General features: G+C 41.8%; 1 protein-coding gene across 1 annotated transcript; it reads right to left on the bottom strand.

The window, feature by feature from the left end:
• Nucleotides 1-627: 627 nt before the first annotated feature.
• Nucleotides 628-8,309, bottom strand: LOC131248338 (beta-fructofuranosidase, soluble isoenzyme I-like). Its single transcript, XM_058248593.1, has 6 exons — nucleotides 7,679-8,309; nucleotides 2,717-3,573; nucleotides 2,183-2,344; nucleotides 1,494-1,729; nucleotides 1,318-1,405; nucleotides 628-1,051 (listed from the first exon to the last, which is right to left on the bottom strand). The coding sequence occupies exons 1-6, from the start codon at nucleotides 8,058-8,060 to the stop codon at nucleotides 857-859; spliced, it is 1,920 nt and encodes a 639-aa protein (XP_058104576.1). The 5' UTR covers nucleotides 8,061-8,309; the 3' UTR covers nucleotides 628-856.
• Nucleotides 8,310-16,047: the final 7,738 nt, after the last annotated feature.

The raw sequence follows: 16,047 nt of genomic DNA, 5'->3' as shown, positions 1-16,047 counted from the left end.
GGCATCCCTATCTACAGCAATGGCATCACAGCAAGTTAAGCCATTTACTTCTTCAAATCTCCATATCCAATGCACAACAAGGTCCTTCAGCAATTCCACATCAAGATCTTACACAAAAAAAAACCTGCTGAAAGAACACATCTTATCATACATCTAGCTATGATATACTAAACGTTTGATTGAATTGACACAACATCCGCATGCCCTTTGATTGGCTTGCTGTGGAGATTGAATCCATAGATACAAGTATGGCTCAATCTTCCTACTTGGTGGACTGCCTATGTGAACCAATCAAATGGCATGTGGGCACCTTTTATCCAAACACTATTCAGACTGGCATTCCTCTGCATTGGTGCCATTTCGGCGCAAGTAATCCTTAATGATGTATGAGTGGATTAAAATTTTCTAATATTCGATGACGAGGCATGTAACATGTGATTCTTTCCTTCTCAGGTTAAATTCATTACAATCCTCAGAATCTATTCCACCAACATGTCAGCACCCCACTTCAGGCCAGCATTTAGCAGAGGCTTGATGATATCATCAGTTAGATTGATACACCATCAAACATGATGTATCAGTTAGATGATATCTTCACACATCCATGCCAAAGTATTGCTAACTGTCTAGCCAATAACGTCAAGATCGCCCATGGGATCTATTTCACTGCAACAAAATTTTCTACATATCCTTCAGATGGTAGTGAATACAGCTCCTCAGAGAATGCCAGAATGCTAATATTCAAGATATTGAAATCAATGCAAGGTTGAAGGATGGGGGATTAAATGAATGGTAAGGTTATTGAGAGCGGCCGAGGGAAAAAATACAGGCGACCATTCATGTTCTAAATAAAGGATTAGACAGAGAAGGGGCTAATGAATGCAGAGTTCATCTGCCATATTTTGAGAGAAGTTGCTGTGACACCAGCTCCAGTGGCATTGTTGAAGAGGAAGACTCGAGCTGCTGCATAGATAGCCACTGTTGGATAGATCCGAGATGTGATGCATGTCCTCCCTCCTTGGGCAAAACTTTCAACGATTGAATGGTCGACCTGGTTAACCATTCTCATGTATGTCAGCCTATCTTTGGAAGCATTAAAGGAAGAACAGCATATTAATGGCTCAGCTAGGAATGCTGCACTATATACACCCAATTTTGAGTGTTTGCAAGCTTAAACAACTTTCAATCTCATATCTGATTGGTTGTTTCATGTGGGGACCACTTCCACATGTAACAACCATATGATCAAGATCAGACGGTTGATTGCTTGTTCTTGTCCATTCCTCTTAATTGTGCCAAAATCAAATTGTTGCTTACCAGTATTCTCACAGACAATTTTTCACCATCAAGAACAGGAACTGTGCTCCCATATACTCTTTTGACAATGTCGTTTGCCTTAGAAGACCTGCAGGACAACCAATTATTTCAACTTTCAGTTTGGTTTCTTTTCAGCTTCCTAGTGACTAAACTGCAGATTAAGAAAGATAACATGCCTTAATTCATCTTGGCAGAAGAAGGTTCGGAGATTGCCATCGGTCCCCCTTCTGATGTAAAAGTACACAGCCGTTTGCTCCGAGAGGCCCTGATCAGCAAGAACCAGAAGCCCAAACGGTCCCAACATGCCTCTTCCAGCAGCCCCATTGCTGGAACTGCAGTTGTAGCCCACATCGGCCTCAATTGTCCCCTCCAAAGCTTCCTTAGCTATCTCAAACTCCGCATTTATGTCCAACTGTTTCAATTGCAAAACAAATCCTCCAATAAGAATGCAATTGGTTAAAATGTACCTAATCAGGAATCATCCAGTGCAAACATTTAACTTCTGTGGGGTTATACATGTGGGGACCATCAACTGCTAGGTTGGTGGGCCTCAAGCCTAATTGGTTTTTTTCTGATGGTCCTAATTTTAATAATCGATCAACTGCTTTCTTGAAAACTAAGTATGAGAAGTTACACCATATCAATCTTCATTACACAGGAAATGACCCCCCACTGAGGAACATCTGCAGTGGAAATGAACCCCACTTCAATACCACCACTTCTTCAGAAATCAAGGCATATCTGGCCCCCATTTATAATCCATATGGAGTTCTCATTGCTGTGGTCATCCACAGCGAATCACTTTGATACGGCAGTCACTAAAATGTATGAGATAAAATGAAATGAAGAATAGCAAAGAGCAAACCTGTGTGGCCATGCCGACATCCAACGGCACAACTGATCCAGCAGGGATCTGGATGTTGTGGAAATCCTTACTGCTCATTCTTAAGCTCTCTACTTCTTCCACTGGCCACTGAAGCAAATTGCTCCCTGTCTTCTCATCAAACAACACCACCCTAGGTATGCCCTAACAAAGAATCAAAGGCCATTTTCATCAGAGAAATCAGAATCCAACAGCAAACACTAGTGTACAGAACGTGTTAAGATATTGAGACCTTTGATCTGGTGGGTCATCATGTAGAGGGGCTGTAGCCCAAAATAAACAGTGATATTAGGATCCTATCCATCCCATCAGTGAGAGTTATGCAACTGGCTCATTTTTAGCTCAACTTCTTTTCAATCTTCCACTCCAGGCCACTGATCAGATGGCCACCATAGTCCCATTGCTGTGATGTTTAGGTAGTGACTAATCTGATTGCCCACCAAGACAATGATCCTTCTCACAGCAGCATTGATGCCAATTAAGCAATTTGAGCATATGAATAATGAAACATCATACCTGTAGGGATGCCCATCCCTTCTCAATGTCCGTCTTCTCGCTGTCTGTCTCACGGATCCAACCCCATAACACCCTCCGCTCCTTGTTCTGATCATAGAATGTTTTCGACGCATAGAAGTGTCCATAGTCATACCGTATCCCAATCCCCACATCCAACTCGGCATTATCTGGGGTCCATATGTCCTTCTCATGATCATACATCCCAATCGCATAGTAATCGTTCTTGTCATCGTCCAAACTAGCCTTCAGCACATGCTTCACCCCAAGGCCATTCGCTGATGTGTCTAGACCATTCTTCCCGCTCATCGACACAGGATAAAAGTCGACACATTCCCACATTCCTGTACCAGGCACGGCATGCATCAGCTTGTCCACCAGCTCGAAGGAGATAAAATCCAACGTCTTGTAGACGAGCGATACACCCGTCTTGTTCACTTTGGAACCGATGGTGATCCGCCACTTGCCATCAGGGGCCAACCAGCCAGTGGTGGGGTCGCGGAAGTCCTTGGGGCCAATGCCAGGAGGTGGGAGGAGTATTGGGTTTCCATCATACTTGGTCCAGTTGATAAGGAGAGGGTCGGAGGGATTGGTGGGGTAGGCAAGGTTCTGTACCTGGAGATGCTCGTTCGTGGAGGTGGTGTAGAGCATCACAATGGAGCCATTGGGAAGGAGGGTGGCAGAACCAGTCCAGACGCCATTTGCGTCGTACCAACGGTCAGGGACCATTGCTAAAGGGAGGTGACGCCAATGGATGAGATCAGTCGATACGGCATGGCCCCATGTTATGTTGCCCCAAATGGCTGAGTCGGGGTTGTATTGGTAGAAGAAGTGGTACCATCCCTTGTAGAACAGAGGACCTGCATTTTCATTTTACTGTTATTTCGGTTAGGAGCATGGGGAAGAATCCGGATCCTCTGCTTCCACAGACGGGAAACTTCTGTTTTTCTGCATTGTGATTGGTCCATATCATCATTGATATTGTGAGTACCTTAAATGTAAGGTGTGATGTTTTTCTGTTTGTAGCCGGCAGATGATCAAACTCATGAGAGAGACTTTCTGTCAGGAAAGAATCACGGCAAGGTACTTCATGTGGCTACAAGGGGAGTGGATGGTGGGGAGAAGGTTTATTGGGTAGATAGCTGGAACCACCAAGGTCAGTGGATCACTCATTGTAGGGCCCACCGTGATCTATTTTCATTACATACGTAACCTTCATCTATTTTGATGGATCATTTTAAGCAGTGATCCTAAAAATAAAGCAGATCCAAATCACTGCTGGACCCTACCACGTGAAATGATGATTGACCGTTAAAAACTCCTGGTAGGCCACAAAAGTTTTGGACTAAGCTGATATTTGTGTAGTCCTTTCATCTGGGTCTTTGTAACCTTATCAACATGTTAGATGTAAAATAAACATTCCATTGGCCCATAAGAAGCTTTTAATGGTAGATATTCAATCACCACGATTTCACGTGGTGTGGTCTACCGTAGATTTGGATCTTCTTTATTTTTACGACCATGTCCTGAAATGAGCTGTCAAAATTGATAGACGGTGTGGATGTAAGGAATATAAATCAAAGTGCCCCACGGTTGGGGATCCACCGAAGCCATGTACCAATGGTGGGACCCGGCTTCAGTGGATCCCCGGATCCACCATGGTCCATGGTACAAACAGAAAAATAAAAATAAATAAATAAATAAAAATACTTGGGCCACCCTAGCCTTCCAATCTAAAGATTTTTCTCCCTGAATGTTAACCATCTCTGTTTTCTTGATCCAGATGGGGAGGTTTGTGTGGTCCTCTGTGGTTTTGTACGGGGGAAGACGTAGGGTAGGGTAGGGCCTTTGGGCTGTGATCCTGGTTCATTAGTCTAGACCATTGGACTGTTTGGCTGCTATAATCCCAAAAGCTTCTATCCTAGCCCTTCAATTTGGTTGCCTATGAATACTGTTGAGAAGAGAAATGCAACAACATTCCACATTCAACTGAAAAGGAAAGTACCTAGATAGTCGCTGGGAGCACATGGGAGAGTTTTAATGGTACCTAGAAAGTCGCTGGGAACATATGGGAGAGTTTTAAGGGCATGCCCACCAACACTGGTATACAACCAGACTAATGACTTAGCACTTGTAACAATCAAAACCCGAATGGACTGTGCAAAGAGGCATTGAAATTTGAACAATCCTTACATTGTCAATTGATGACCCTGATTTGAGACCCAACGGGCCAGTCCATGTTTCTAAAATAATCTACGATGGGCCCTAGCCAAGCCCGCAAGTCCCATTTATGCGCCTGAAATAGGAAAACACGACGACTAAACGAGTCGGGCCCATACATAATGGGGCCCATTTATTTGGTATCATAGACCCAACCATTGGATGGAGAATGAACCAAAAGTTTTGTTGATTGGTAAATCCCACGCAGGATCGTTACCTTGTTTTTGCCTGACTGTTTAGTTTTAGGCTAATGATCCAACGGTTAGAATTATTTTGTCTACACTCATCGAGTAAGTCACACCTAAACATTGAGTTTGGACCGTTGGACTTGTTTTTCCAACCGACTAGTTTTGTTGTACCTGATCAATGGACCAACACTACTGATGGTCCACGACAAGCACATGGACTACACTACCTGATGAAGGGCCCGGATCTCTGACACGTGTTCTATACACTGGACATTTGATACACCGTCCGTCCCGCCGCATGACTGGCCCTTTACTGAATCACGACCCGTGAATGAATGTTTTGATTGGTACAAGCCGACCGAAATTACCGGACGCCAGCTTCCCACGAGCCGCGGTCGCAGGAATTTCTGTGGTCGGAACCGACACTGGGCCAACGAGATGTCTATTCCATCCTTTCATCACTCTCTCCAGCTCTGTTAAAACGTGGTAAAAAAAAGAGCTTATCCGAAACTTTTGTGGACCACGTTATAGTCAAAAGTAGAGATGGAAATGCCACCATTGAAAACGTGTCCGGGCCCACCATAATGTTTATATGACATCCAAAACTTCCGTGTCCACATAAATGTTTTGACGGTCAGTGCTCCATCCCCAATATTTCCTGTAGATGGTCCACTTGAATTTTGGATCTGGCTATATTTGGGATCATGTCCTAATCTGAGATCAAGAAACTGATGGAGCGGATGGATATCTCGGTAGGTCCCACGTAGCTTCCGACCGCAGGAACTTCCCGCGGGCGGGGTCGCAGGCAACTCGCGTCGGAAACCACTCCAACTGACTTGCTTACGTGGTCCAATCATAACGTGATCTTTCCGTTTTTCTCATTAAAAGGGTCGTGATTCAGACAGCGGCCCTGATGAATGGAACAGATCTCCCACAGGTGCTCCGTACACGTGGATCTCCGACACGTATTCCGCTCCCTCATTGTGAGGGACGGCTGCCTGAATCCCGATCCTTTGGAGAAACGTGAGGAGAATGGCGCGCTAGTAGAGATCGAAGGAGTGAATCGCGCAAAACGGACACAGAACCGATCCTTAGGTGTGGCCCACCCTTTAGATTCCTCGGTCCACAATCATGCAGTCAGCACGTGAGCCACACTCACATTAGGAAAGAAAACCAGCATGGGCCCGTACTGAACATACCGTCTCGAGAAGGGACACGGATTGCGTCCTACCCCAGCCCGTCTCCGGCTGGGAACGGGCGGGAGCTTAGAGTGGACACCGTGATGTACGGGTATTATCCACACCGTCCATCCATTTTTTAGTATCATTTTATGTTAAAGACCCAAAATTAGGTAGATCCAAGTCTTACGTGGACCACACCACAGGAAGCAGCGGTGATAATGATTCTCACCGTTGAAACTTTTCTAGGGCCCACCGTGATGTTTATTTACCATCCAACCTATTTATAAAGTTACATAGACCTGGATGAAGAGAAATCACAAATATTAGCTCCATCCAAAACGTCTGTGCCCCTAAGAAGTTTTCAACGGTGAGAGTTTAATCCCTATTGTGTAGTCCACTTGAGCCTTGGATCTGCCTCGTTTTTGGACCTATAATCTAAAATGATACCAAAAAATGGATGAACAGTGTAGATAAGAACCATATATAATGTGTGTCCACTCAAAGCTCCTGCCCGTTCCCAGCGGGGGTAAGACGCAATCCGCGTTCCTCGAACCAGAAAAGTTGACCGCTGGCCAGTAATCCATCCGGGCAGGCTCGGTGGGGCCACTGTAATTTAAGTATTTTATCCACGCCGTTCATGGCTTTTCTCGTATCATTTTAATTTTAAGATAATATCCTAAAAATAAAGCAGGTACACAGATTCAGTTGACCACACCAAAGGAAGCTGCAGTTATACCATTGAAACCTTTCTACCCACTTTGTAGTCTACTTAAGCCCTGGACATGCTATTTTTTGGCTCATACCTTTAATAATGTGATGCGAGAAAAACGATGAACTGCGTGGATAAGGCACTTACATCACGGTGGCCTGACAGAGCCCTGCCCGGACGGATTACCGTCCGGGCGGGGTAAGACGCAATCCGCGTCCCCAGGAGACGGCCCATGCTCATGTCGAGCCCTATTGTGCATGTGGACCCGGATTCCGCACGTGTGCCAGTTTGGGACGTATGTTCCGATTCACCTCCTCCATCCGTCCAAGCACGTGCGTTTTTGCAGTCTAATTGGACCGTGTGATGGTGGAATGCATTGATTTTGCATCGCTCACTGAGACGGACCAATGACTATACAGCGAAGGAGGAAAAAAGCAGGAAAGTCGTGGTTTTGGCAAACAGAGGATCCGGACTCAACTTTGAAAGATTTCTTTCGTAAGGGGTTAAAAAAGAGCTGCCGACTTTTCTTACCATTAGGATCTGAAGCGCCCGCCGTTGATTTCGCCATCGAAAATAAATATAAAATCAGTGCCATAAAAAAAAAAAAAAAAAAAATTTTAAAAAACAAATTAACTGAATAAAAATTAAAGGAAAAAAGAAAAATTACCGTTCATCCAGTTCTTCTCCGGTTGGAAATGGAAAGCCGTTCTCTGCCACTCGAGCATGGCGTTTGTCCACGTGTACTGCTTCTCCGCTCCGAGAAACATCTTCACCGATTTCTCCGACACGCCCTCCGAAACGCCCCGTCCGATATCAAATCGCGAGACGCCACCATCCATGTCGGGTTTCTCCTCCGGTCCGTCAATCGTTCCGCTCAAAAACAAACCGAGAGCGAGGAGCAGAAGGCCGGAGAAGGCGAGAGCGAGAGTCCTGGAGACGGACCTTCTGCCATTGGAGGGGATCGATGCGCCTTCTTCTCCATCGAGGAGACGAACGTAAGACGATGGGTTAACGGGATCTTCTGGGATGCTTCTGATGCTGGCGCTCATGTTCGCCAGATTCTCTTTCCTCTTCGCTGCCCTTTTTCTGTTTCAGGGAGAGATGATGGAAAAAGGAAGGAGGTGTCTTTATATGGACCGGAGCTATTCGATAGGGGTGGTGCGGTGACGCCGATGTGCCAGATGTGTGTCAGATTTCCAGGTGCTGTGTGTCAGTTGCGCTGCCCGGAATCATCTATATATATGGTCGAGGTGAATTGGGGTTGGTTGTTTTTCCAGCTTGGCAGAAGAGAGAGAGAGAGAGAGTCGGGTCACGTTCTATTTCTAGAGAAATAACCATAGGTCCTGAATCGAATCATATATTGACGTGTCTCTTTCGTAAATATGGATCCTTAGATGATCTTGACCGTTGATGATTGGTCCCACCAACGATGGAATCTCAGTTAAAATTGTTTTACACTGAAAGTATCCAGCCCGTCTCATCTTTGGCACACTTTTTTTTTGTGTTTTATTTTTTTTTCTTAGCCGTCTATCGTACGTCTCTAATTTAGGGTTGTGATATTCGGAATCGGATTGGCTACTCCCCTCGCCATCAGCCAATGGCTGGTGGTAGGTGCTCTGTGGGCCTCACCATGATGTATATATTTCATCCATGCTGTCGATATTTTTTTCAAGATCATTTTATTACATGAGACCAAAAACAACGTATATCCCAATCTCAAGTGGACCACGTTACATGAAACAAGTTTGAATGAACGTCAACCATTAAAAACTTTTTGGGACCATAAAAGTCTTGGATCAAGCTGATATTTGTTTTTTCCCTTCATCTGGGTCTGTATGACCTAATCAACATATTGGATGTCAAATAAACAGTACAATGGACCTTAGAAGGATTTTAATGGTGAATATCCAATCATTATTGTTTTCCTGTGGTGTAGTCCACCTGAGACTTATGTCCCTTTCAATTTTGGGATAAAGTCATAAAATGATCTTTAAAAATGGATGAACGGAATGGATGAAACATATACATCATGGTGGGGCCCACAGAGAACCTACCACGAGCCACGGGCTGGTGGCGGGGGAGTAGCCAATCCGTTTCCGCGATCTTCCCACCTTGGGAAATTTTTTGATATCTTCACGCATCCACCTCGTTGCAGGACCTGCGCATCAGGACGGGAGCGGATTCCGTGAAGCCGTGGCTCACCCAACATAGCAACGACCGCAATGACCGGACGTGGCAACATTTGATTGAGCCATCCACAATTTCAAACGTTTTGAATTGACAAGTCACATATATTTATTTTTAATGGTAATCTGTATTTGCTTCTCCCTCGGCAGAGGGACGTTTTAATTAAGCAGAGGCTTTCGAAGTAGGGGTTTCTCTGAGATGCCTCAGTTTTGTTTTATGGACTGAAAAACTTTTACTTTGAAAAACTTTTACCTTTAAATTATTTATGTAAAACTACCTATTATTTTTATATATATTCAATTTTTTTTTGCGCGGGATAACTTTTGAGTTTTTTTCTTTAACTGGTATAATGATAAATTTGTACTCTCGACCAGTAAAAAAACCACACCTTTATCTTAATCGAACATGGAGTAGTTGGACTAGATTCAAACCATTCATCTGTTGGACCGGATTATGGAAGGTAAGTATAACATGGACCACAGTCCATGGTCGATTCAGTGGAGAGGCTGTGGTAATAGCGCCCACTGTCTTCTTTTCAAAAAATCTAAGCCGGCCATCATTTTCCTTATATAAATTTATGATTTGGGCTAAAAAGTTAATTAATATTTGAAGCGCAAATGGGCCACACGATAGATAACAGTGCATGTTGAACCCAGGCCTTCTAAACTGTCATGGGGTTGCAAAATTTAAAAATTGGTGTCACATAATGACATCAATGGTTGAGAATGTCAGTGCAACCATTTGAATGGCCTAAAAATATTAAAATTGGACCTCGATAGTTTTAACAGCGGTAAGCCACTGACCCCTTTTTCCTGTCGTGGGATTCACCTTTGTGTTTGATCATTCTAAATTTTGAGCCCACACCTTAAAATGAGATGGCAAAAATGGTGAACGGTTTGGATTTATGATAAGTATCAGAAAAGTTGGGTCGACCAAGATTAAGGTTGCATAAAGAAGTGTTGTGTCTGTGTGGATGGTGTGCAGTGGGCTGACTGTGTCCTTTGAGAAATTTTTTTATCAGGTGTTGAAACTCCTAAGAGACCATAGGTGTGCAGGTGTTGAAACTACAGTGTAGTGGGATTTCACCACCTGTAGTGGGATTTCACCACCTACAGCCTGAGTGTGTGGGGGTGTGTAAAAATTTTTATTTTTATTTTTTAAAAAAGGCTATTCATAATTTCAATGGAAGTAAGCGACAACCCACTTTTCTTGTCGTGGACCACATGTGCATTGGAACCTTTGAATTTTCAGCCATGCCCTAAAATGAGATGGTGAAAATGATGGTTTGCTCGGATTTGTGACTAGTATCACATTAGTTGCCCCTGCCTCACATAAATAATCCATTTTGAAAGATTATTTTGGAGAGTACGTTAAAAAGACTGCTTTGAAGTCGTTTAAGTAACAGTTTTTTAGTTCATGGGCCAAAATAGAGGCGGCTTAGTGGAAAAAAGCTTCTTCACCTGTTCACAGTTTGAATTATATATCTAAAATTGGTCTTCGTAGCTATTTTGAATTATCTAAAAATGATCCTGGTAGCAAAGTCCTAACATGACAAGATTTGATTGCGCCAGGCCCTATGAAGTCTGCCAAAGCCCAATTTCTCCAATCAGTTTGCATTGAGAAGTCATTTACGCCTTTAGGACCTGTTTGATTTTCCAACCATCTGCTAAATACACCGTAAGTAAGTAATAATTACTTCACTGGCTAATCATATAGTTGTTATCAATGCTTGATTTGGCATTTATTTTTTTGAGCTCTAAACCCGAAGAAATTGAAATATATGTAGGCCACCGTGATGTCCGTGTCTTATCCATACCATATATCTGTCTATCAGTTATGCTAGCTGAATTTAGGTCTTAATAAATAAAAAAAATAAAAAATAAAAAAAAGACTGATACAAAGCTCAAGTGGGCTACACTACAAGATTTAGGAAATCAAATATCTATCGTTAAAAACGAATCAGTGCCACTATTTTCTTTAGTGTGGGCAACTTGAGTATTGGATCTGGCTCATTTTTTGGCTCATGCCTTAAAAGGTTACGCTAAGTTGATGGACAGCTCCAATATATCATATATATCATGGCGGGCCTAGAAATTTAAACCAGTCTTTTTGACTCGGGTTTTCAAGACAGAAATGCGAAGCGCATTTTCAAACAGGTATAGTAGTAATTAATATTTCCCAATGCATTTATATACGAATTGAAAAATCAAAGAGGCCCTTATTTTTAATTGTAAAGTGCATTTGCCTCTCCCTTCGGACAGCAACATTTTAAATACGTGGAAGAGTACTACTCCTTACCTAAGAAAGCGGTCCAAATGATTTCATAATCAAAGTATAGTTAATTTTTTACCCTTTTTTTTTTAAAAAAAAGTAAATAAGTGCAAAGGGTTCATTTAACTTTACCTTATATCACCAAAGCTCAATCTTAGGCCCCTAGTCATGGCCAGTGGTAGATCCATGGGTTTCAACACTGTGTTCATGGGTTCAAGTATCCATGTGGTGTGTAAAAGAAAAAAAGTGCCAATCCTAACTTGAGCCATTTAATTGTGAATGGCTGACGCTTGATCAATCCAATCGGACCTGACAAGATTATCCTCAGGTTTAAGAACCTAATACAAGCTAAAGGCATTGCAGCCCTACGGTCCACATTTATTAACCCACGCCCGACCCACCAGCGGAGGAGCGATACGTTTGGTACTGCATGAATAAAGTACATGCGTTTGTGCTGACTCTTCAGTTTATTTTGGTTTGATTTTTTATTTATTTTTTAATTTTTTTAATTTTTTTTTGGTTTTTATCTTGAACTTCTATATGGGTTAGCGGAAGCCTCTAGACTCGCGTGGCCTCTTAACCTACGCAGTAATAGACTCGGACCTTAATTAAAACTGAGTTCCTGTTCTATTATCCTTACCCACCAGTCCGTACTGATAGGTCCCATGTTTAGGTGATCCAGTCCGTCCATGACATGTGCCCCACCTTGGGGTTTTTTTATTTTTTCAAAGAGTTATAATATTCCAGTTTGGGAGATGCAAATTCCCCTTATGAGCTCTTAAGATCAATGGTCTGGACCACCAAAACATTGGAAAGTGAAGATCCATGCTGCCAAGTTGCAAAGGTCAACTGGTTAATGTGTGAAATATGTAAAGAAGTTTAACATGTATATGAGATGCGAGCATACCTCGGGCAGGTTCCATGAGGAGGGCGTACCTGCCCCTAAAATATAAGTAGGGTCTGTTCACCTGCAAGTCCGTTTTCTGAATTGGTCCCAAAAATCTTTTTTTTTTTTTTTTAACCACACACGCACGCACACCCCACACACTCACGCTGGTGGAATTTCACCACCTGTGGATACTCGAACCTTTGACCGGGTGTTGAAACTCCCAGAGAGTCTACCAGCAGAGCAAGAGTGAGGATCCCATTGGTCCCAAAAATCTTGTATCTCCATAACTCGTGTGGGACACACCATGGAGAATAGTCTAAAATTATGCCTTAAAACTCTCAATTCACATATTATGGCCCACTTCAAGTTTAAAATTATGCCTTAAAACTGTCAATTTTCATATTATGGCCCACTTCAAGTTTAAAATTATGCCTTAAAACTCTCAATTCACATGTATAGAATAGTTTTTCTATTACATTTACACTGGACGAGGATACACCATTAGTGTCATCTCTTTTATATCGGTTGCGATACTCTCTCTCAATGTGAAGATGTTTTTGGATCTATTTCAAGATGAACTCTTTTATTTATGCAATACCTTTTTCTTATAACCTTTCGAACTTATGGGCAATTTGACTATAATAGCTCCAACTTGAAAAGATTCAAGTAAGTCAATTTTTAAAGCTTATATTTTATTTACAATCAACTGTAACTCATAAATTTAAACTAGTAGGGACTTATTGTCTACCATCATGAATTCAAAGTACCCTGCAATTAAAAAATTTCTATATTTCTTCTTCTTCAATCTTATACTTGTATTCCAATGCAGTTCAGATTTATTTTGCTAAAGTTATTCCTGTGTGCAAGTTGTATAGCAAATCGGACAAAATGTTCAGAGTGTAACCATGACACAGTAGTTCATCTTCTAGTCATTTGACTATAGCAACAATCCGTTTTGGAATATTGGTATCGATCGCCACTAGTAATGGTTGTACGTTGGGGTCCAAAATATAAAATATCTTTAAGGCACTACAAAGAAATTTTAACTTATCTTGCCATCCGATGAAGTCTGTACCATTGAAATGGTCCAACCTTATGAAGTCTCGGTTCAACCGATACAATATTTTCGGTATCCATGAATTAAGCTTTAAGATTGTTGAAGACTATTTCATAGAAATAATTTTAAAAACCAACAATAAATTTTAAAAACAATTATACCATGCTGAAGCACATAAATGATACGGTGTCATTAAAGCTTAATTTGCCTCTTTTTAACCGTTGTCATTGAAGCTTAATTAATTTGCTTCTTCTTTTGTTAAATTGAGACCATTGATAGGTTTACCTGTGAATTGCTTTCAAGATAGAATAAGCCTTCATAAGGTCATGCACGCAACAATCACAAAGAGAAATCCTTTGGACCGTTGACATAGTTTGCATCTCCGGCAAACTCGTTAAGTGCTAGAACTCAGTGACTCGAAATTCAAGCAACTCAACATGTTTTTGAGTTCTCTTAAGAAGGAAAATGGTTTGTAGACCTCAAATCAGATTCTGATTTATTTGGTTGGACTTGGAAGATTCCAGACACGAATGGTCTTGCTTATATAATATTTGGGGTGTGGATGGTTGCTAGATGGTTATCAATGTTTAAGAATGTTTGTAAAACATTTTTGATAATTGACACTAAATTTTGGAAGTTTTAAACCATTATATCAAATATTTGACCATTGGATCATCATTGGCCCATCGAAGATATGCCTCTCAAGTAGGTTGTCCACTTCTACAGAGAAATGTTAGTCTCAATGGACAGCAACATGACGAACACGTGAAACTTGTATAATGCATCCAGGTGCTGAAAAGGTCTACCACAACCTAAGTTCAATGTTGCCGGATCAGGTTAACCAACTCACTTAGTGGCCCACGCTACATAAAATCATAGAAACAACGACAGTCTAGCCCCACCTGATTGGCAACCTAGAAATGGCAAATTTTCTGTCCATTGAGAAGGATGGGAACAATTCTGTATTTTTGCGTACAACCTTCCCAAGGATAATAGAAATACAACGATGCGTTGCGACCCCAAAATGTATCGTGTGTCCCATCTCTATCCCACAATCCTCGCATGTGTCATTAATGTATGGAAATGGGCCACGCTACGAAAATAACATAACTGTTATGATCAAACTGCCACATCTATTGAGAATTTCTGGGATGTGCCCTACGATCAGTGTATTTTCCCATAACAAACCTCATCACGTTCATCGATCCCAATTGCAATGCCTCGGTACAATCAACCAAACCCTAGGAGATTTTCATTATCAGGAATATCTCCATCCACTGCAAGGCCCATCATCTAATGGTTTGGATCACCGAACATGACCCATCCAATTAATGGCTATCGTTCCAGCGCATCCTATCTTCCACCATACCTGTCTCCCGTTCCGGGCATTATGATATAACCAGCCATGCAAAAGATGAGCTGAAGGTAGACTGATTCTTTTGGTCATTAAAATAAAATGAAAGAATTTATGTGGGGACGGTTGTCATACTGTCGCGGAATCTGTCTCTCTCAAGAATTTATGTGGGGACGGTTGTCATACTGTCGCGGAATCTGTTTCTCTCCAGCGTCAGTCCAACATATGGTCCCATACATGATAAGCCACGTGGCACTTTTTCATTGGTATTAGACCACCGTCCATGTCCGAATATATGACAATACTACAATGACGTTGAATTTTAATATAATTAGCACCATGTGCTATGATCGATTCATATTCTATATATATATATATATATATATATATATATATATATATATATATATATATATATATATATATATATATATATATATATATATGAGTCATGCTCCCCTGCGCACCTACGCACGTGCGTACCTTTGCACACGTGCCATGAGTGTCTAATCTGAACGGTCCATGTGATGCGGAATCCCTTAAAACTTCATGTGACAAATTTTCACCCTGATCTAATATTCTAGTGGGCCATAGAAAAGAGAAATGCAAATCAAGGGAGGAAAATGTTTTCATTTTTCATGAGCCATCAAAGTTTTAGATTAAAGTAAAACTTGGGCCCGTGCGGTTTCAGGAGGTGCTGCTTCACATGAACGGTTCAGATTTTGGATCCACCTCACGTATGATGGGTTCTCAAAAAAGTTCGTACGTAGTACGTACAAACTGGTTCGCAGGTGAGCGTTTCCGTGTGTGTGTGTGTGTGTATATATATATATCAGTAATAGAGAAATGATTCCGTGCTTTAAGAACATTTTAAGTTATGGTACTCTTAGTTAGATTAGATACATAGGCAATCCTCTCCATTAATCTAGACTGCTAATTAGTTCCAATGAAAATTCCATGGGTGATCGTGCGAATATCAAACCAATCCGATAATATTAACCATTTGATCGATGGCCTTCAATATGACAGTTAAGATTGTTTATACAGATATTGGACCACTCAACAACTTGGTTTATTTATTTACTGGGGGCCATCGGATATTGTCAGTAAATGATGGACAACCTATCTTTGGTTTGGAGAAATAACATGCATGTGAAAATGATGTAGAGTAGGTCACGGACAGTTTTATGGCCAAGATGGATCAGAAAAGGTCCGGTCGACGACAGAAGTGATCCGGACCGTCAGACCTTAGATCGGGTATGTCTCACAATCCGGAAT

This window comes from Magnolia sinica, chromosome 6 (assembly GCF_029962835.1).
Source record: "Magnolia sinica isolate HGM2019 chromosome 6, MsV1, whole genome shotgun sequence".
NCBI lineage: Eukaryota > Viridiplantae > Streptophyta > Magnoliopsida > Magnoliales > Magnoliaceae > Magnolia > Magnolia sinica.
This window is presented reverse-complemented; position numbering and strand designations above follow the sequence as displayed.